At 43.7% G+C, this 23,959-nt stretch overlaps 1 protein-coding gene across 2 annotated transcripts in view; it reads left to right on the top strand.

Annotated features, from left to right (window-relative positions):
• The window catches only part of ASCC1 (activating signal cointegrator 1 complex subunit 1), an 831,979-nt gene that overhangs the window by 93,639 nt on the left and 714,381 nt on the right, over positions 1 to 23,959 (top strand). For both annotated transcript variants that reach the window (XM_086922272.1, XM_086922273.1), the window contains exon 3: positions 9,278 to 9,377. In XM_086922272.1, coding sequence (XP_086778398.1) covers positions 9,278 to 9,377 — 100 coding nt within the window. The remainder of the gene's footprint in view (positions 1 to 9,277; positions 9,378 to 23,959) is intronic.

Below are 23,959 nucleotides of genomic sequence, written 5' to 3'. Positions count from 1 at the left end.
AAAGGACCAGCTAGTCCACACACGCCCAAGGAACAAGGAATCAAGACAAGTGGGCACCTTGTGGGACTTACCTCCTGTTGTCGGACACCACCCATGTGGGGCTTGTACTGTTTGCCCCCAAACCTGTAAATCCACCGTGGTTGACATAGGGACTAACCGTCCATGGACACAAAACAGATTCACAAACTGCAACAGCAGTAATCTCTTCTATCTGATAACATGCCGTGGCATGACGACCAGGAGAATAAGGACACGGATACAAGAGCATAAAAGTACAGTGCGATGCCGAAAACAGGCCACTCGCCTAACTGCACACTTCTTGGAAAAAGGGCATGGCCCTGATGACTTTTGTTGGACAGTCCTGGAACAACCGCAGATTCCTGAGTTTTGCACTGACATCAGTCGTTTCTTGTTCAAAATTGAACAAAAATGGGTCTACCGAATGAACAGCGACAAGGAGGGTCTTAACGAGCCAATACCCTGGATGTCCCTCTAATTAACCATATCACATACTCATACTCTCAGTCTCTTTCAATATAATTGACACTATGAATCCTTGCATTCCTGCAAAGGTACTTAAAAATACCATACAGACCCGGGTTTTCTCTAGATGTTTCAACTCACTCTCAATTAATGCCACTGATACAAAACAATGGTTTTTTGCCTAAACGACAATATGCCTTGATGACATAAATTAATTTCCAAGGATCTGTCTTGGATTATATGTCCTAGCATTATTTATTGCATTGACATATAACAATGGCCTTTTCTTCTTGCGTGATCACTGTCCAAAGATTAATATGCCTTGTTGACAGAAAGTAACTCCTAATAACCGGTTTTGAACTACATGTCCCAGCATGCTCTGCATCACGTGACCGCACTGGATCACGTGACGCTGTTGAGCTGGATACGAACGTACAAACAGCTCTCTTTCACGATTGCCGGTGCCCCCCCAGACAGTACGGATGACTGCCAGGAGACACCGACGGACAGGTAAGCGGGCTGCACAGCGCTCGCTCGCTAGCGCGCACGCTGCAAGCCTGACAATAACAACGCGTAAGGCAAGCAGCGCGAGCCTCGTTCTCCGCTTGGCCGCACAGCTTCAACTCTTCCTATCTAAGCCTGGCCACTTGCACATATTTTGTGAACACGATTAGCGGACTGGTATCCGTGTTACAATTCTTATCTAGTCTGACCGCCGAATTTTAGTAGAGGCGGGGTTATCTGCATTAAACCAACGTAGTATTTGATGGAGTAACTAAGCCATCTTTTGCCTCCGTGTAAACTCCTTTTAACTCTCTGTTGAAATTACTCAAAAATAACTCATAAATTGTTTTTAGAGCGGTGCTCCTCAAACCTGAGCTGCAGCCAGGTGGGGTGAAGCCTTTCAACCACCACATATGGGTGAGTGTGTATATTGGAACTTATGTCCTAGTATGTGTGAATGTGACTCCATCACACTGTGGTTTTTATTGTAAAAAAAGCATAGGAATATGATTCATTCATGTTCTTTTGTTTTCTTGTTTGTTTGTCTTTCTGTCTGGATCCAATACCGTGTGATACAATGCGATAACAGTATACGGTTGAGTACACACCTGGGACTTTCAGGTGATATTTTTTCATTACTATTTCTAAGCAGTAGTGTTTTTCAAACAAGGTCCTGAAGAATGCATTTGAAACTTTGTTCTATTTAATGCAGAAACATGTTGACCACCATCAAGTACGGTTATTATTTCAAACCCGCACTTGCACTTGCTTTTTAACCTTAGGGATTGGGAGATACTAATAAATTTTGTTTTTCTACCCGATTCACCTAATTTTATTAAAACCCCTCACTTTTCACTCCTACCACCAAACACTGCTTTTCTCAGTAGCCACTCCAACTCTTGTACAAAACATACCACCCACTTGTCACATTTATCGGTCACGGTAACATCAGACCGGCCGTTTTGTCTCCTGGGTAAGGAGAACCCAAATGATGAGAAAGGGGGCGGTACAGTGTGGCTTCTGATGGGAACTATTTTCTCCATATGCTCTTGAGCCTTGACTTGGCCTGCATTTACTAGCATGCACGATGTTCTCACGGGTGTTATTTGCGTAGTATTGGTGTTGTGATCCATTCTGTCTGACTTACTATATTTTGACTCCCAGGTATTATTTGTTGTTATAATATTGTGTTTGGGGCATATACCTGGTCGGTCGGTAAACCCGACCTTAGACCCTCCTCCCATTGTTTGTTGTGTGTGACTTCAGTGATGCCCCAGTATCCGAGCCCACAGCCCCCCTACAAGTCCCGAGCATGCAGCGGGTACTTGCCTGCTGCCACAACTCTCCTGGGCCATAGTGTTGGGAGACCAAGACTCCTCGCCGTCGGGGAGTGCACTGGTCCCGGGCGCGGTTCTCCTGGAGCTGTTTTCCCTCGTCTTCTCCTCCTTGCTGTATTTGGGCTCCTCGTCTGTTTCACTGCTGCACACCACCTTTGCGTCCTCCTCTGCTTCCCTCCTGGCCGTGCTCCGCTGCTTGTCCTCCTTCTCTTCATCTGAAAACGCTGAACGCCATTCTGCGCGCCCGCTGTTCTTTTCAGGTGTTCCAGCTGCTGCTTCCTTGTCGGGCGCTAGAGCGCCAACCCCACTTCCGGTTTCGGCGGTGGCCATGTTGGGTAGGTCGGCATCGCCCAGGAGTGGGTCTTGATCACATAAGCATAGTGCCAAAACTTCCTCCTCACTTTATGCATCAGCAGCAGGAAGTCACTTGACGCGCTGCTCGCACTTCATACGGCCGCCGCCTTCAGAATAGTACCGCCTGGGGCGGACCGCCCCCACCGCACCCCCCTAGCTACGCTAGTGCATGTTTTGTATATGTTTAGGTGGCTAATTTGAATCACACCCTGAGTTTCCTAACTTTTTTAATTCAAACCTGTCTTTTTTACATCTCCTTTAGCTTCATTGTAAACATGTATATTTATTATAAAGATATTATAGGTCTCTGTATATTAAAGTTGTATTCAGTGTTATTGAGTTTTCATTTGCTCTTCCCAGAAAAGATACTTTGTTAATAACCAGATAAAGGAAAACTAGTGTTTCTTTTGGAATGAACATCCCTTGTCTTGCAGGATTAATTCAACTGCCAATTAGATCATGCTTTCTAAACCTAGCATCCACCTTTACTTAATGATCACTATAAACCTCACAAACGATACACGGATGATCGTCATGATAGTAAGGCATACCATCTGAATTTGACTCTGGTATGGAAAGGAGGACTATGAATAGATTTAAGGAGGCATCTCAATTGGATTTTGCACAGTCTATTACTGGCAGCGATTTTTGTTGTCACCAAGACACTGATTTGTCAAATATTACGAGCTGTTATTTACAGGACTTGGAAGGTACAATCCTCCGGCAGTAAACTGCATAAAATTACAAATGATTACTAATTGATTTTTTAAATTTATAGTGCGGTTAATTACTAGTATCTATAATTAATTTCACTACAAGATCCTACATTTGTTCCATGGTTCAGTGCAAGGTGTGGGCACTGTTCCTGTACACCGAGTGAGTAAGTGGCACTAATAATAATAGAGGCTGTAGGTGACCCCTAACTGCCTGCCTTTTTAGGTGGAGCCTGGGCAACGCATGCGCTGCTCTGCGAGGCATGCTGTATTCAAGTATGGATTTGAAGCTCCGCCCATATTTTTCATTGGCTTGTGTCAATGTCCTTTGTAAATGCTGGCTTCTGATTCCGTAATAAGCTTGTTAGTCACTCCTTAGTACCGCCTTGTCTTCATTTGTAACCTCACATGAGGACTGACCCTTTTCCTTCTGTTGTTACTGGGTATGCCTTCCCTTTAGGCACTATTTTCATTATGGACTTTCTCCTCTTGTAGGTATGACATGCTTTCCTGCAACATTCAGCGCACCATACGCGCTTTCACTTTCCATCAAGCAGGGACAATGGCGGCTGCTTCTTTGAAATTAAATAGGTCTCGCATTTACAAGAGTTTGATCTATTAGCATTGTAAATGACAAGGCCTTTCGTTTATGTGTTAATTATCAAAACAGATAAATAAAAGGCATTGTCATTTACAATGACCATTGCGTCTATGCTCGCAAAGGCGAGACCTATTGCATTGTAAGTGCTTGTTATCTCTTACTGTGGCAACACTTATTTGTAAGGGAGAGGTGTGGCGCCGCGGCCAGGGTGACTGACTCCGGAATCTGGGGATCACGGTTCGATCCCCAGGGCCAGCGGCAGATTAGCCCAGCACCATGTGACTCTGGGCAATAGCTTGCTTAATCTTCCCGACGGCCCCCAGCGCCTAGAGACCCTTACGGGTGATTGTGCGCTTTACAAATGTGGATTATTATTATTATTATTATTATAATTATTATTATTATTATTATTATTAATGAGAATTTGAGAGTTCTGAAATCAATTTTGAGAGAGGAGCACTTCATTTAACTCGTTCATTGGAGATCTCGGCAAGTTGATGCAAAATCCGACTATTACAGTGGAAAGTGTAGTAGTCAGCACCATGTCCTCATTGACTTGATACTTGCTTCTGACATCTGAAGTGATCTAAAGGTCATGAGTCTGAATCCAGGTAAGGCAAGCTCAATCTTCAGTTATTTCGAGATTGGTCAATTGAGGACCATAAATAATAAATGTTATTTACTACTCTTTCAAATAGCAGAAGTATGGTATGAAGCACTATACACTAGATTAGACAAACAGTAGAATAAACAATATATTCAGATGGCAGTAACTCATAAACAGCAGCTGAAGTTGTTGAAAAGCTAGGGTCCTGAAAAAGGAAGGGTCCTAAATGATCATGGCATCTTTTTTCCGACATAACTTTAAACATTTCTTTCCTTCTGGTAAATAGCGCCTTTGCTATACTTTGGTGGGGCTTACATTAGTGATTGGTGTTTGAAAAACTGTTTTCTAGTATCTGTGGGTAGTGATTGGGGTGGGTCACTGAGAAAATGACATATGGACTTATATTTTGTAATCATGAATGTGAGTGGGGTGGTGTCATTGGTAGATAGCATGTTCCCCAAGACAGGCCCAGTGTCATAGAGATCACCCCCACATCCTCAGAACTTGGTTAAAACAGAGTACTCGTGTTTTGTATGAATACATTCTTAAGTCTCGTGAACGATTAGGCAGAGTTATCCAGACTTACGCCTGATATTCTTAAAATAGCCCCCAAAAATACTCCTTCTTGAGGCCCTTTTTCAACCAAAATGGAACACCCTGCTGAAAACAGAAGCTTCCCTGAGACAAGAGCATTCCATATATTTGAAAAGAGTTGAAGCAGCCTTTTTAAGGATGAAAAACATAAACGAGGAGCCGAAAATTAGAATTGTTGAGTTCGTGAAGTTGGGCGAACTTCTTTGCTATCTACATTCTAGTTTGGTAGGAGGATTTCATTGTTCACCAAGTACCGGCAAGACAAATAGGCCTGTGGGTATTTTTGCTTTTTCTGTAGTTTTCATGGCAACCATACGCCACAATAATAAAACGAAAAAACAACACGCTGCCACCATCATATGCTAGCAAAAAAAATGTAATTTTTAAATAAATAAGTCTTTCAGTTTTGCCATGCATTTTATTGATTTTTGTGACAACAAGAAGAATTAATCACAATAAAACCATTCACGCACATGGCAAACAGCTTCAATGTTATGGTGCCACTTGAACTACTGTAACAGCAACTTTAACAAGCATTTACAATGCAATGGTTTTGCCTTTGTTAAAGTTAGAGCTATTGGCATTGCTCTTGACATTATTTTTATTTATGTTTTTTTTAACATAAATAAATGGCATTGTCATTTACAATGCCACTAGCTTTATCTCTCGCAAATGACACACACAAACACACACAGAGCCCTCCCACACACACAGCCACACAAAGCCCCCCACACACACAGCCACACAAAGCTTCCTACACACACAGCCACACAAAGCTTCCCACACACACAGCCACACAGAGCCCTCCACACACACCCACACAGCACAAGCAGGCAACAGGGGCACACGGAGGCACAAGCAGGCAACAGGGGCACACGGAGGCACAAGCAGGCAACAGGGGCACACGGAGGCACAAGCAGGCAACAGGGGCACACGGGGGCACACGCAGGCAACAGGGGCACATGTGGTATAAAAGTAGGAGCCCTGCTCCTTGTAAATTAGATCCTGCTTGTGAACCAAGACGCCCCTCTGCCTGAGGAGAAGGACCCAAGGAAGCTGAAGGAGAGAGCCTGTCCCTATCCTGGGGGACTAAACCTGCAGTGGGAACCTTGCTACCAAAGGAGAGGAAGACCCCTTTTTGAAAGACTTTACTTTTATTTTACTTTCAGCAAACTCTTGTGCTTACTCGCTGACCTCCAAGGGCCTGGAAGTGAGCTGGCCCCCTGACCTGAGCCCCAGGACTATTGGGCTCTTCTACCCTGCCTTCGCTGAAGAGTGCTGACCTGCCTGTGTCCCCGCCGCTGGAGCCGTCGCTGAATGCGCCTCAAAGACCTGCCCTGTGAATCTAGCCCGTGCTGTGCCGCCTGACTCCGTGTGGCCCTGCTCCTCCTCGAGCCGGAGTCCGCACCGTAGCCTAATTTGGGCCGCCTTGCACTGTGCTACCCATTTTTTCCCCCACGAGCCGCATTGCCACTGACTTCAAGCCGCCCGGACCCGCCAGCCTGTGACCTGCACTCTCCAGCCCTCGAAGTTGCCCTGTACCGCCGTACGCTCATTCCGCTTGAAGCGTACACTTTGGCAAGGTGCCGCAGTACGCCCCGTACGCTTGAAGCGTACACTTTGGCAAGGTGTCGCAGTACGCTCCGTACGCTTGAAGCGTACACTTTGGCAAGGTGTCGCAGTACGTTATGAGCGTACTCCTGAAGCGTACGCCTGTGCTCTGGGCTTGCACGCCTCGTGGAAACAAGCGTCCCCCAAGAAGACACGGCTCGTACGCCACCATCGCCAGCCTTTCCTTTTGGCCCAGCCCATTACGGTGCGTACCTGGTAGACGTACTGCACCGAACTGCTCTCCCCGGAGCCGTGCTGCATTGAGAGCCGTCCTGTACCTTTGACCCCGTACAGGCCGCTCCGTGCCGCCTCCCTACTCTGGAGCCACTGAGCCCCCAAAGGATCGCCTGTGCCCGGACCCTCCGCTGCGCCCCCCCGAGGTCCCGCCTAGACGCCCGGCACCGCAGCGCCTCTCTACGGCCGGATCTCCACGGACAGCCCGCCGAGGAACGTCTTCTTTTGCCCCGCAGCTATTCTTCAAGAAAACAGGTACTTTGCGCATCTAATCCCCGGGGCCAACCATGGCCAGTGACCAGAGAGTCCGTTTTTGTTTTTGACAAGCCTCCGGCCTGTTAATCAGTAGAGGCCCCACCCGGGAGTCAGAGCCGATCCTGAAAAGCATCATACTTTCACCCGTGTCTTCCGATGCTGTACACCACTTCACAGTTAAAGGGGCAGCTCAGCCTCAGGGACACAGCAAAACGTTGCGCACCCGTTCAAAGCACGGCCTGTGCAGGAAGGCGTGTGCCTTCAATGCCGGACTAGATTCGGGGGCGTTCCCGAGACTGACGTCGCCAAAAGCCAAAAATTCTCGGGAACGCCCCCAAATCTGGTCCGAGATTGACGGACAGAGCCCTCTCCCAATGGCTAGCCTCCATTTATGAAGCTAGCCAATGGAGGAGGGGGCGTATACCCGACCCACACACACAAATCATAAGGTTTTTTGGCGCATGCGCACTACATGCGCATCGCCAGTCAAAACCTAAAAAGGAATCCGGAAATAAATCACCATCTAACTGGGTCCTCAAAGTGCTGGCATAATAAATAGCTGTCAAGCACACTTTGAACCAGCTTTTTCACATTAGAGAAAGGAACTATTTGGAAGCGGATGTACACAATGCGTTCAAGGTTTGTGCATTTACTCAGAGTGAAGGGAGCCTTTGAGTAAAGTTGGCTGACCCATTGTTCCATGCTGTGTGCTCTAGTGGACCCAAGCTAAATGTGAATGACAATGTAACAAACTAATAGATACAGCCTGCTGACCAACAACCCCACTTTGTTTGCATATAAAGATTTAAAAAAACAAGTTTGGCAAGACAGTTAAAGCTGTATAAAAGGCCAGACCTAAAAATAACTCCTCGGCTGTGCTGATGTACACGCAGGATTTCTTTCACCCTAGGTGAGACACATCATTGGAGTGGAGCCGCTTTTGAACTCAGATATTTTGGGTCACTACAGATGATTTATTGTTGGTATGAAACCAGCCAGATGCTGTACGAGTGGCCCGAACTGCAAAGGCAGTAATACCTCACATAGTTTTGCAGCTACTGGGTTATCAGTAACAGCAGATCCTGGTATTACCGGGATCATGAGTTGACCACCTATACTCTTCTATGTAAAGGGGAGTAATATGTGATAATGGGTGTTTTTGCACTGATTTCTGCATTTATACTCCGAATTATTGCCTTTTTACAGAGGAAATTGTACACCTGGTGTGCCCAGGAGTACCTGCCCCATGTAAAACATGCATAATTCCCATATCCTGGTCACTAGGTGCAGGAATTCTATAACACAAGTAATCCTATTTTGGCTGTTTCCCGCCACAGCTGAATTACAGGGTCAATCGTATGAAGCCCCCAGTAGAACACTGGGGTCTACATACAATTCACCCTGCTGTAATTCAGCTGTGGTGGGAAACAGCCAAAACGGGATTACTTGTGTTTGCATTAATATTTACATTAATAGTTGTAATGAACTCTAAGACTGGTACTTTGGCAGTGATTTTTGGCGTGATTTTTATTGAGGACCAAAATATAATGTGCCACGGAAATGAGCTGTATAATTGTCTACGGTTGGTAAACTGTTTGATGCAGCCCGAACACCAAGCAGAAATACTGCAAAGTTACTGGTGAGTTCATGTAAGCCCAGTCCAAGATAAGTTAAAAAAAAGCAATTTTTTTGACAAGTACTTGTATGTATGCATAGAGACTTTATTCGGTTATATTTCACACCATAAAAGTGCACATATATACAATGCAATTAAAAACATTATTCATACTATTACAATAATTCGTATCGTAGTCACATACAAAAATTATATTACACGTAGCCCATTGTCAATAAGATGATCCAAATACAAGTACTTTAATCTGGCTTCCCAAAGTTGTTGTTTTTCCTTTAAATGTCTGCTACAATTCCATCAAAAGAGTGCTGATTAACCTCACAGTGTATGTTGCTTTTCTCTCCTTTCTAGATCTAGCAGAATGTGCAGATGAGCCCTGTGATGACTTCACTGTGAGACAGACGGAAAAAGGTTACCAGTGCACACTGGAGATCCCCAGCAAACTGTTCAAGTGAGTATATTGTAATTCAGCATGAGGGGATAGTAAAAAACATTTCCGATGCGTATTTCACCAGGACTCATTTTTATTTATTTTTCAAAGTGTTATTTAAGGCTTTTTATATGGTACAAGAAGAGTGTCGCTCCGATATTCCAACCAAAAGTCCATAAAGACATAGCAGTTATGAGAAGACAATCATTTGATTTCAACATGTATGTATGACCAAAAAAGGAATAATAAGGAAATCCAGAATCCCAAATACTTCTGCATTGACCAAATATTAACAGTGTTTATCAAAATGGGTGACCTGAATGCACCTCCAAATGATAGTAGTAAAATTCCCTCACAGGGATAAATCTAATGTAGAAAGTCTGATGATAGGGAAGTACACGTTCTACAAATGCCTAATATACACAAAACCATAGACATGTTAAAAAATTATATAAAGATCTTAGCAAATAGATTGGAAAATGGATGCCATTCTTGATAGACCCAGATCATTCTGGATTCATTAGAACCCATCAGATGTTTACAACATAAGAAGGGAGGAGGTCACTGCTCTAATAACTGAGATTAAGAGTGGCAACCCCGAGGACCATATCCCTGCACGCATCATGCCCATGTTGGCGGAAGTTCTGGGCCCAGAAATACAACAGTTAATCAACTTGTCATTAAGTACGGGAGAGGTCCCGAGGGACTGGAAAAGGGCACTTGTGAGACAGCTGAGGAAAAATACCACCACTCCTTGGACGGAACTCACTAATCTGAGACCCATTTCTCTCCTTCCCTTTATGGGTAAAGTGATCGAGAAATTTGTTAATAGACACCTGTCCAATTTTGTTGAGGAGACAGATGGACTGGATCCATCCCAGTCAGGTTTCAGGCCGAGACACAGCACCGAGACCACCTTGTTGTCAGTCGCGGACGATCTGCACATGTTCCAGGATAAAGGTCACTCTGTTATCGTGGTTCTGTTGGATCTGTCTGCTGCGTTTGACACCATGTCACACGACATCTTGACCACCAGGCTTATTAACATCGGCCTGGAAGGTGAAGCCCTAGCGTGGCTAAGGAGCTTCCTGACAGACCGCACCCAAACTGTCACCCTGGGTGCCTATCGGTCAGAGGAGTTGCAGATCTCGAAGGGGGTGCCACAGGGCTCTTGCTTGAGCCCTACCTTGTTTAATAACTACGAGGCCCCCCTAGCGAACATCATGAGGTCCTATGGGTTTATCCCTGTGTCTTATGCAGATGACACCCAACTCCTCTTCCCTTTTACACACTTCACCGATGAGGTCAGGAACTCTTTCTCCCAGGGGATGAAGGCAGTGGCCCACTGGATGGCATCTAACTTCCTGCAATGTAATGTTGCCAAAACGGAAGTGATGCTGTTCGGTGAGGCCAAACTCCTGTGGTCCCCTGACTGGTGGCCACAGGATTTGGGACCTGTCCCGGAGCCTAAACAGGTGGTAAAAAATCTCGGTGTGCGTATGGACCAGGAGCTATCCCTGAAGCAACACAGTAATCAAGTGGTGAGCTCCTGTTTCCATGTCATCGGAATGTTAAGGAAAGTGTTTCCCTTGCTCCCTGACTCTACCAGAAGGACATTAGTGCAGGCCTTGGTATTGAGTCGTTTAGACTACTGTAATGGGCTACTTCTATCAACTAATGAGGGAGGTTACAAGAAGTCCAAAATACTGCGGCCCGCCTTGTGCTAAACCGGCCCCCCCCGCACTCCCTCTAAACCCCTCTTGAATACCCTGCATTGGCTGCCTGTCAAGCAAAGGGTGAAATATAAGACTTGCTGCATAATACACAAGTGTCTTCAGAAGAAAGGCCCTGGGTATTTGAATACATTTCTCCCCTATAAACCTTTATGTTCTTTAAGATCCAGTGAACAAGCTCTGTTGCAGGTCCCAAGAGCAAAAAAGACCAGACAGGGTGGCAGAGCCCTCTCAATTGCGGGTCCAACGCTGTGGAACAGCCTCCCAGTTTCTTTAAGACTCTGTAAGGAATTTCTTCCATTTAGGAAACAATTAAAAACCTTTCTATTCCAAAATTACTAGATAGGATTTTACTCACTGTATATGTGTAGGAAGGACGCCAAAGGCGCAGAGATTCTCCTACGGGAGGTGATCCTAGCGCGTTATAAACCCGCAAATAAATAAATAAATAAATTTAGTAGAAAAGGCAAACTGATGCACTGTTCCTATGGAGATCCATGTGATCAATGCCAAGAAGGCATTTGATAATGTTGAGTGGCCATTCCTGCAACAAATAACGTCTAAAATCGGTCTGCATAGGACCACTTAGGTGGAATTATATATGGGTGGCATGCCAGAATTGTACAGTGCATATCATAATCAATCCCATTAATACAAATAGCTTCAGGCTCTCGCAGGGTACGAGACCCTTGTCCTTGTTTCTTTTTGCTCTAAGCATAGAACAACTGGCCCAACTATTTAGACAGACATGCTATTTTGAAGTCACAAACATGAAATACAACTCTTTGTGGATGGCATTTTGCTGTCAATCGTAGATCCATTAGTTAACTTTTGAAACAATATTGCAATATCCCAGGATTCATAATCAATATCACAAAATCCGAAATAACCACTATCAAGATTTATAAACTGGTGAGGACAGAAATAGACTATTCTTCTTGTTAAAGTGTGCTAAAAATATGGTCCAGTACCCAGTGGTACAGATTACTTCAGCAATACAAGAAACAATACAAGACTTGTCTAAAACAAACTATGTCTCGTTGATACAGGAGATAAAGAGTGATCCAATGCAGTGAAGCCCACTGTTTTATATCATGGATGGGTAGAATTAATGCTCTTAAGATGAACATTCTCCCCAGATTGTTACACTTCCTTCATGTCCTCCCAGTTTTGATACCGAAACAAGATATGTCTTAACTTCAGCTTGCATACGATATGTTCATGTGGCAGTAAAGTAAACCCAGAGTAGTCAGGAATGTACTACAGGGACCTAGAGAAAGTGGGGGCTTGGGTCTCCCAGGCATACAGACATATTACGTGGCAGCAGAACTGCACATGGTGTTCAAAGGGTCTTTAAGGGAAAAAGAAAAACACTGCCCTCTAATGGAAATGAACTTGATGGGCAGACCCCTTTGGTATATATTATGGCGTCCAAAACCAAAGGTGACCTATGTGTCTTAACATAAAAAGGCCAATGATGGAGACATGGGACTCCCTGTTTAAATCCCCATTAGTCACTACTTTCTCTTCCCCAGTCACATCAGTGCTGAAATATCCGCAGTTCATTCAGCCTTGAACCATCTGCAACACACAGAGTGAAAGCAGGGTGAGTGCACCATACTTCGGGATCTCTTTGTAGTTCAATCAATTAACTAATTTCATCAGTGCAAATAACAGGAGTGGAGAAACTTCATTACTGCTATTTGAGACTCTGGACCTTGCACCACTTCAACAAAACAGCAGATACCAGGGAACGGACACCTTTGGAAAGATGATTCCCAAATTACAACTCTTACTAAGAGGTTGAGTTATGCCCTGCATCTGACGTTAAAAGCCCTCCAGATAATCACAGATGGCTGTACATGAAAAAATCGGAGGGAATGTTGGGTATGGAAATAACCCAAGAGGAATGGAGTAGACTGTGGAATGATATACCCAAGTTGGTGTGTAGTATACAAAGAATGGAGACATGGTACAAAATAATGTCTGATTGATACGTCGCAGCACAAAGCTGATGGTCATTGCTGGGGAGGGTTCTGGAAGAACGATTCTGCGCTACATGTGTGTTCTGCCTGTACGAGACTCAAGGTGTTTTCGAAATAAATCCTCAGCCATATAAGTAAGATAATAGGCCTGCTGAGACCACAGAAATCCTTAATAGTCGTTTTGGGCTATGACCCTCCCGTACCTGAGGACAAAAGGGAAAGGGTGACTGATTAGTGATGTCACATATGCTTCTAGCATCCAAACTAGAACTGGTGGCACAGTGGAAACAGACTAAAATACAAGAAATTGCGGGGTGGTGGCGATATTGATGGCCTTGGCGATATTAACATATGATTTGAGAGATGAGAGGAAAAAGTTGGAGGCGATCTGGAGATTTTTAATGGGTTACTTCCAGGGATGTCCTCATACACTAAGGGCTCAGAGACTGAACTAGTCGTTTGAAGAGCCTTTATAGAGAGATTGTAATAGAATGTTTAGATGATTTCTCATGTTGTGCCTTTAAGTTGTATTGTATTGCTTTGAAATCCATTTGAGCGTTCTGGGCTCGAGGTTCGTTCAGTGACAACAGTTACTGAGCGAACTCCGGGTTGACAAGACGCTTGTTAATTGTGGGTGAATAACCTTGGATTAAACTTCACTTTTCTACCAGTCAAGACCTTCACAGACTTTTATTACACTGTTTCTTAAGGAAAGGGGATAAGGGCTGATCAGAGCCTATACCAACACTGATGGCAATTAAAAAAATGCTTGTCTTACTTGTATTTTTACTGTGATGAGATATAATGAAGTGTGGGGATATGGCGGATGCAAGGGGTGAAATGAGAGCAGTTTATGTTCTTGTCTATATTTCATTATTTCAAAATCAATAAATTGTTTACAAAAAAAATAGACATGTGGCCCAATCCTCCCCTATTTCGCCCTGTATTTTTATAAAGGTGCAAAAGGGGGTCCCTCTTTTTTATTTTTATGTTTGACTTCCTGACACTTCATGGCAAGCCTTTTGCCACAGTATATAGTTATAGGACTGGAATGTCTAACCTCAAGAAGGCAAGTCATCAGCTGTATGGTGGTTGCTTATGCATGCTAGTGTGCTTTTCATATATACCAGGTTCTCCAAAGTCGGTCCTGGAGTGCCAGATCCATGCTAGATTTTTAGCATATCCACATTTAGATAAATGTAGTAATCTTAAAAATCTGGCATGGATCCGGCCCTCTAGGACCGATTTTGGAGAACACTGATATATACAAATAAAAAATTATTAATTATTGCTGGATTGCTCAGATGGACAAATGGGTGTCGGATTAAAAGTTGCTGCAGTGGGCATTTTATTCAGAGGGAATGATGGGAGATCGCAAAGCACCTGCACCTAAACCTTGACTGCATCAGTACTAATAAACATCCATGTCCAGAAGCGTTTGCTTCACTCTTACCTTATCACCCACCCTTCCAGGTCATAATCATCCTTACACCCACCACCTTATAAAAAAGTGGAAATTAGATATCATATATGTAGTGTTGTGTGAGTTAGCAGGTTTAGAATGTTTAGTTTACAGTTACACGCAGACAAATTAAAATGTGTAATACCAACCTACCTGTGTGTCATAGTCATTGAGGGGTGCCAAGGGCACGGAGGACACTACAACTGGTGACAAGATAGGTAAAATGTAACCCGAAGATCAACAGTGCTCTCCCAGAGATTTTGCCGTGGTCCAGCAAGCTGCTCCTGCGTGCCACGTGTGCCTCAGTCGAATCCCAGAATCGACGTTTGGCATATCTGGAGTCTAGGCACAACTTCAGCCTCTGTGAAGCATTTGAAGATAATGAAAGCTTCACTGAGAAGTCTACACATCAAGAACCTGCTGATAAGGCCGTAAAGAAAAGTACCAATCTACTAAGCAACCTAAAGCTATTCATCATATGGAGTGATAACGCTCAGGGAGGCTTCAACCAGGTTTTGTAAGAGTATCAAAGAGTGACAGCAAATTACAAGATAATGCTGCGATCAGAAGCGTTGTGAGGCAGAGATGAACTGGGTGTTGGACAGTACATAGAGATGCCTAAAATCACAGTGATTCAGATACAAGAAACGATCATCTTCTTATCAGAACTAATTAAAGAGAGTCATCAAACCTCAGCTTTGGGTACAATGGGCCAAGAAGAAGTGCCCATGGTTGTGCTTACAGAGCTGTCCATACACAAAGCAGCACCCATCAAAGCTGCTGGGTGGCAGCTCAGAACAACCCTGAAGGTATCCTGAAAGTTGATGGGCTCCAATGGAGACCAAGAGGGAGGTCAACATTCCACAGACTGTCCTAGATGACCCTGAGCCAAGCACAGCACAGCACAGGGCCTTATAGATGGTATGGATGAAGCGGGTCCTAGTAGACAGTAGATAGTGTCAGTGAGAACTCCACTTTCAGTGTAAGCCAATCCCATGAATGGTTTTAATGGCACTGCCTTCTTGAAACAACCACCCCCATTCAATACCGCTGTAACAAGCGGATTCTCGAACCAGATGGGATCAGCTCCGCAGAGCACCTCCAACCCAGTCGGAACGTAATCACCTCCCTCCTTAGAACGTATTTACAATAGGTATGTACATATATATATATTTATATCTCGTACCTAAGGATGGGGAAGCAGCAATGTACATGCATAGGTTTTCTACAGTATCCCACTCATACCAGTTAGTCTCACGGCAACTTAGGCCCAGACTAATCTACCCTGGGGCAGTTCTGATTGGTTACCATTACACACTGATCACCATCAGTGCTCACTCGGCAAGTCGCAATCCTGCGTGCCTATACACTAGGCTGCAGCCCTAGTGCTCTCTTCGTCATAATCCGGTCCACAATCTGGCGGACCTAAGCACGGGTGTCCCCCCCCAGTGTTCTCTCACTCACAGCCCGATCCGCAATCCGGCGGATCTATGCACCAGTGGCCCACCTGGTGTTCTCATTAACGCCGCTTACTAACGACGATCACTCTCCTATAAATACCTTTGGAAGGAATCTCTCATTGGCTACTCGGGATGATACTGCAATAACAGGAATTACCACAACTTGCCAAATTGAATCATGTTCCCTCTGTTCTCAACATCAAATGGTCCCTCTCTCCCTCATTGTTCAGTCACCTCTTACCTGACCGGGAATTACATCCGTTCATGAAAACGATGTCTGACTAGAAGACCAGGTTACCCTGATTGAACAAGAATACAAGGCACATGTTGGTTCACTAAGAACTGGGGTATTTTATTACAATGATTATAAAAACACAATACTATACTATAACATATATCCTGCAAAGAAAAGTAAAAGGTTAGAATGTGCACACTATGGGGTATGGGCGGACGTCACCTTATGGACACGAAGTCGGGGTTCGGCAGTCATCTAGGTTCCCTTCTCCTCTGTGCCTTGGCTCGTCTTAGAATCACACCTCAGCAGTCACGAGTACACGTCTGCACCGCTATGCTCTGTCTCCTCTGCTTTCCTCCAAGTCACTGGAACCTTCCTCTTTTATTAGCTGCTGTCTCTCTCTCTGTCTCTGGTCGTTCTGCACTACTCCTCTTTCCTCTTCAATCTTTCTCAGAGAGTATCAGCTTCATGATCTTTCTCGGACTTCAAAATGGCGACTGTCTGCCTGGAAATAATTAATGGCATTAATGCTAACGGCTAGCTGCTGCCTACAGACTGACTGACTCACAGCCCAACGCTTTCGTTAATATGGAAGCTTGTCCTTTCATGGAAAGTTACGGCCAGTAACCTGCCGCCCACCAAATTCTTGTACCTCCCCTTACCAAGGACACGTTCCCAGCCGGCCGGCCTGATGTTGTGTCTTCGGAGTGGAGAAAAATACAGTCTTTCGATAAGGGCCAGCCTGAGCCGGTTCTCTCCAAGCGAACAACACTTCGAAACTAAAACATTACACTTGACCTAGAAGCATCTCAAGCTGCCGGGGCAGAAAGCAAGATGGAGTCTCTCCCGTTTGAGGCCTACAAGGCCCGAAATAAGCATAACTCCATAGAAGGTATACTAACACTCTTGCAAAAGGACAGATTATCACTAATACTAATGAATCTATCCCCTAACTTAAGTTTATAAGCCCTGATCTAAGGAAAAGGGTACGAAAGTGCATTATTGTGCCTTATGAATAGGCCCTGTCTGTAGTTCTAATCCCTACACTAGAATGATAATAGACTAGAGTCATATCCAATCATCCTCCCTCAAAGGAGGGCCGAAAAAGTCGGTCAGAACACTTCACCCTTGACTCCAGTCTATTAATCATTCGTTATACGGAACTAACATCTGTGGAAGAATAATAGGAAACAAAACTAACTGATCTATTCCTTGTGCCGAATCTACAATAGTGGAGTAGGGAAGGGATGCACTGAATAAAGCAGCAAATAGCTACTAAAATACTAATGGAAATCATAATACCCCCTAATATTTGTCGTAGGGAATGTAAGTCAGGTAACCAATTGAAGAGCCAATCGAACCAACCCTGGTCAATGTGTTTTCTAACCTCCTCAGTCAAGTCATGAAGTTTGTCGATATGAGCCTGAATGGATTTAGGGTGGTCGGACAAATTAAAACAACAAAGGCCTTCAAAATCAGGACAATCGTGTCCGTGTTTTAACAAAAGATAATCAATGGCCGCACGATTTTGTAGAATGGCTCTGCGTTCACCCTGGGCATCTAATAACATATCTGATAAAATGGTAGAAGTTTGATTATTTGATTTGACCATCCAACAGGCCATTTTCCCAATTCAAGTCAAGTCAAGTCAAAAGCACTTTATTCGATTAAATAAAAATCATAAAAGTATGCTATACAAATACATAAAAACATCATACAAAAGTTTAAAAAATACTGTACATTTTAAAATTCATTAACAAATACATATAGAGTAATCAAACACACAGGAATTACACTTTTATCGGGAAATAATTCATATTCCTTTATAAAAATATATGTGAATTGGACCAGAGCCTAGAAATTAATTCATGCTACCAAGTATAGGGCAAACATTTACATTAACTCCATCTATACACCTGTGGGGTCTCTTCCGTTTAGCACGGATAGATGCAATCAAAAAATTGGCTACACAGAACATCACCCGATGATTTTCCATTAATTGTAAAAACAACAATGCTGGTTTTATCTGTAAGAACCCCATTTCCTTCAAGAAGGGACAGAAAAAGATAAAATGCATCAAATCCTGATCGGAAAAATTATCACATTCACATGGTGCATTTTCCATTGGCGTGCACCAGTTCTCATAGTTACCCAACAGAAAGTGTGCCTGGTTAAATCTGAATTTAGTTAGCAACCAACGATGATAAGGACGTGTAACAACAGTCAGATACGGTTGCATTGACATTGAGTTAATCAGCATGAAATGTGATCTTACTGTTGGTTTAGAGATTTCAATCGACTCTCTATCCATTTCTCGGGTCCTAATAAAATTTTGTTTTACCCAATTAATATTATTATTATTATTATTCTGAGTTTTGTATAGCGCCTGGTTACCAATAGGCATCCCCGCGCTTCCAGAACATAACAATACTGATAAAGGAAGGGAATATCATCTTTATTCAAATTTTCCGGGTTTGAATATAGTTCTGGTCGACCCAGAAGTGCAGTGGATGTTTTGATGTATGCCAACCATTTGATATCAGCCACTCTATCCCGCCCCAAACAATCCTTAATGATTTTGTGATTCAGTGTAAGTTTGGGGTTAAGCCAAGTTCTGATCCATAATAAAAGCGGTGCCATGTTTAACATGTCCGCAATATAACCCATACCCAACTCAGCATGGACCGCAAAAGATGAAGTGGAATGGGGAAGACCCAAGAGGGATCGCAAAAATTTATTTTCCTCTCTCTGGATCAGAGATAGATCTTTATAACCCCAAATTGCTGCCCCATACCTGGCTATGGCCAAAGTTTTGGCTCTGTAAATCGCCAAAATGGCCTCAGGGGGTTTCCCACCCAGTCTTTTTGCAAAGCCAAGGATTGCAGCCGATGACTTTTTCACTGCTACTTTTTTATTAGCCACTTGGGGGGCCCAGCTGCCAAGGTCATCAAACACTACACCAAGGTATGTGAAGATTTTTACTTTTGATATTACTGAACCATTACACGAGAGGGTCTTGGTATTATTCCTTCCTTTCCCCACAAACATCACATGTGATTTCTCAACATTAATTACAAGGTCCAGGTTTTGCATAAAATTCCCAAAGGAGTTTAGGAGGCGTTGCAAACCTATGGGAGTCCTCGACAGCAGCACTGTATCGTCAGCATATAGTAATACAGGTAATTTAGTACCCCCCATACACGGGACGTCTGCAGATGCCGCCGCCAACTTTGCACTTAATGAGTTAATATATAAAGAAAATAACATTGGGGCCAAAATACACCCCTGTCGTACTCCCCTCCCGGACTTAAAATCAGCCGTACACTTCCCATCTTGTGACATGCGTATAGCCGCTTTCAGGTCCCTATGCAAATCAGCCAGAAAATACACCAATGCCTGGTCTAGGCCCATATCCAGAAGCATAGTCCACAGCTTTGACCTATTAACTAGGTCAAAAGCTGTGGACAGGTCCATAAACGCTAGATAGATTGACCCCCCTGCGGCCACAGTGTATTTACTGACTATTAGGTGTAAGTTGAGGCACTGGTCCTCAGTACCTCTGCCAGATCTAAAACCATACTGTGCATCACACAAGATGTCATTGTTGGTTTCCCACCTTGCAATTTTAGTTAGGATCACCTTCCCTAGTATTTTAAAGGACGATCCAACAATGATATCGGCCTATAACATCTTGCGTCCCCCCTTTGGCCCTTCTTAAAAATAGGGACTACAATTGATTTGGCGTTATAAACAGCCAATGCTGGGACACCAATAATGGAAATATCTAAACTAAGATATTCCGATTTAGAATAAAGATGTAAAGAAGAATCACAGTCCTCATGTAACATCATAGCATCACAAACTACACGGGAATAGGTATTAGGATGTGAGGAAAGCATTAATAAACTCAGTCTTGTGATGGCACACGGGCCTCCGGAAATATTTGCAGGAATATAGGGCCAAGAGGTGTTGCCACAGGAGAATAGCCAACCAGAAGGTAACAGCATTGTACGGTAATGGCTAGGGGCAACTACTATACTTTTACAAGTCATATTATTTTTAACAGAAACACATGATTTTGGGGGTCTTCGTGAGCACAACGTTCGTTCATGAGTTGAAAAAGAAGTGGCTGCTTTAAGTTTCAGCTTTACACATTCAGTAATTGCATTAGGATCACAACTCAAGAAAAAGCACAAGTCACCCTGCGTGATATTATATGTAGTGATCTGAGAATGAATTGGGGGAATGGAATCTGAGAGAATAGTACATAAAGGACAATACTCGTGAGCGGCAAAATCGCCGAGAATTACATTGGGTCGGGCGTTTGATATATTAAAAATATGCTTCAGAGTTTCAATTGAGGCAGGGACAGCAACCAAGCAGGTCGCTAGAATATCAGTTACTGAACGCATCGGTGTCAAGCAAAAATGCGGAGAATTAGTAACTCGTTTAGCCAGAGTTGTCCAAAAGTTCGATGATGAATCCCACGCAGCGAAGGAACGCGGTACTCGGGTTCTCGAATCAACCAAAGTCTGTGGGTTCCCTCCTCTCCCGACGTAGCAGACAAAAAGGAGTCCAACGCCGGCACATCCTGCAGCAGCAGTCCAGAGAATGATCTGAAAGAAAATCAAATACAGGCATTATTCTTTCTCGTAAGTAACATTTGTCAGCCGGGACAGCTTCCCAGATATCTTTCCCTGGTCTCATTACCAAAATGGTATTGTCATGACCGGTTGCAATGACTTCAGCTTGTTCAGGGGGATTTTTAGGCGATTGCACCCATATTCTCGCTCCAGGATTGTCTGTAGAGCCAAAACCTTTCCGGCCTCGCACAGTTAGTAATGTTGGGGCAGTGCCTTTCTGAATCTCACCACTGAAAACAGGCATAATTAACAATTGGGCAACTCGGTCAGTCTTTTGAATTGATAAATCAACCTCACTGCTATTCAGCAGGAGGACCTTAATCTCTCCCTGATAATCACTGTCAATCACTCCTCCGAGTACTTGAACACCTTTTAAGGCAAGGCCCGATCTAGGGGCAATCAGTCCAAAACTTCCAGCTGGTATACAGACACCAACGCCTGTCTCAATAATGATTCGATCCTTACTCTTAATTACAGTGTCATTCATGGCATGCAGGTCCAAGCCTGCGGAACCTGGGGTTGCTCTGCAAGGAGCCAAGGCTCCGGGGGAAATTTCCCAGTACATTACAGTATTGCCAATGGTGTTGGGTTTTGCATCGACATTTGGGGGAAACAAACGCATTAAAGGGGATTCAGCATTTAAAAAGGGACGATTGTTCAGAATTAACAATGCTTGACACAAATAATCTCTCCAATTTTTATACTTATTGTCAGTTAACTTTCGCAATTGTTCTTTAAGTAAACCATTCATTCTTTCAATAAGGCCTGATGCCTGTGGATAATATGGAATATGAAACACCCATTCTATATTGTTTTCCGCACAAAATTCCTGTACCAATCTTCCACGAAAGTGGGATGCATTATCAGATTGAATTTGAAATGGAGCGCCATAATACAATATAATTAATGTTTTATTGGTATTCACTTGGGTAGCTTGTTTACAGGGAAAGGCCACCAAAAGGCCACTGTAGGTGTCGACAATTGTACAAACATATTGACAATATTTGCTCATAGGGAGCGGGCCAATATAATCAATCTGCCAAATTTGAGCGGGCAATTTTCCTCGATGTAAATGACCTTTAATAATTTGTGGTACTTTTCGTTGTCTGGAATGTTGACAGATGGGACAATGCAGAATAGTATCTTTAATGTAATTTAAAGGAATATAAATTCCTCGATCGGCGGCCCACCTGCTAGTGGCTCTCTCTCCGAAATGTCCTGCTTTCTGGTGGGCCCATTTCGCCAATCCTGCCAAATCAAAATCTTGCATGTCCACCACTGCCCCAGCAATTTTAGATTTCTCATCTGCAATGTTATGAAGGAATTTGTCAAGGGAGTCTATTGGGGTATGAGCATCCACATGAAAGATTGTCACAGTACTCTGTGGGAGCATTTCCCAAATTTCTTGCCATAATTCTTTTCCCCACAGTTCTTTCGAATGCAATTCCCAATTATGAGAATGCCAAGTTGGTAACCACACCGCCAGTCCATTAGCTGTGGACCAGGAATCAGTGAAAATATAACATGTGCCTGGTAATTCTTGTTTCAAAACTTGGTAAACTGCATATAATTCTGCAAATTGACTACTCTTTCCTTCACCGGTTGTACTCAACAATTTCTGTGTGATTGGGTTATAGGACACTGCCTTCCAATGCCGTTTCTCTCCAATGAACCTCGCTGAACCATCCGTAAACCACACATGTTTTCTGTCCTCCGCGGACAAATCATCAAATGGCTTACCCCACTTGACAGGAGATTCCTGTACCACAGGTACGGAGCAATCACTCCCAATCTCATTCAATGGCGCCAGCGCCACTTGCTCATGTAATGCCGCCACACCTTTCGGACCCACACATGCCCTGTCCTGAATGTACCATTTCCACTTAATCACACTCGCCTCTTGAGCATGTCCAATTCGATGAGTTTTCGGCGAACTCAAAACCCACTGCATAATAGGAATTTCAGGTCTCAAAATCACATCATGACCTAAAGTCAATTGCTCGGTATCCACCAGAGCCCAATAACATGCAAGCAACTGTTTCTCAAAAGGTGTATAACGCTCACCAGCCTCAGGTAACTTTTTAGTCCAAAAACCTAATGGCACTTTTTGTCTGCCTTGCTTTTGCCACAGACTCCAATTTGCATACAGACCTTGCACGGACACGTTCAAATCCACATCACCCTCGCCCACAGGCCACAGATCCAAAGCATACTGAATTGCTTCTTTTGCCAAATTAAACGCATTCTGTTGTGGTTCACCCCATTCAAACACATTCTTTTTGCGAGTGACTCGATATAAAGGAGCCAATATCTGACTCAAATGTGGAATATGTTGACGCCAAAAGCCAAACAAGCCAATGAAGCTCTGAGCTTCCTTCCGATTCCTCGGGACTGCAAAATCTAAAACTTTTTGTTTAACCTGCGGGATCACCTCTCTGTGACCTTCATGCCAATTGATACCTAAAAACTTTACATTTTGGGATGGACCTTGTAGCTTATCAGGATTAATTTCCCAACCTTTTTCACGTAAGCAGTCAAGGATTTGATCTAACTGGGTCTGAACTTGATCTTGTGTCTCACCTTGAATCAAAATATTGTCAATATAATGACATACCTGAATTTGCGGGTGTACAGATACTTCGGACAAATGTTCCGCCACCAGCCGGTGACAGAACGTAGGACTATGTACATAACCTTGAGGAAGACTTCTAAACGTCATTTGACGCCCATTCCATGTAAAACTGAATTGTTCCTGACACTCAGGAGCAATCGGAATTGAAAAGAAAGCATTAGCAATATCAATGGACGCATACCATGTACCTGGATGCTTTTGGATTCTTTCAATTAAGGTAATAATGTCTGGTACTGCAACAGTCAAAGGGGGTGTATGTTTGTTCAGTTCGCGATAATCAACAGTCATGCGCCAAGAATTATCACTCTTGCGCACAGGCCAGACGGGATTACTCCAAGCAGAAGTAACCGGAGTTATAACTCCTGCATCAACCAAATCCTGAATAGTGGCACTAATCTCTTCATGGCTACCTGGAATACGATATTGCTTCTGAGAAACAACTTTTGTAGCTTG

This window comes from Lissotriton vulgaris, chromosome 5, assembly GCF_964263255.1.
Source record: "Lissotriton vulgaris chromosome 5, aLisVul1.2, whole genome shotgun sequence".
NCBI classification, from domain to species: domain Eukaryota; kingdom Metazoa; phylum Chordata; class Amphibia; order Caudata; family Salamandridae; genus Lissotriton; species Lissotriton vulgaris.
Note: the sequence above shows the minus strand (reverse complement) of the source record. Positions and strands in the feature narration are given on the sequence as shown.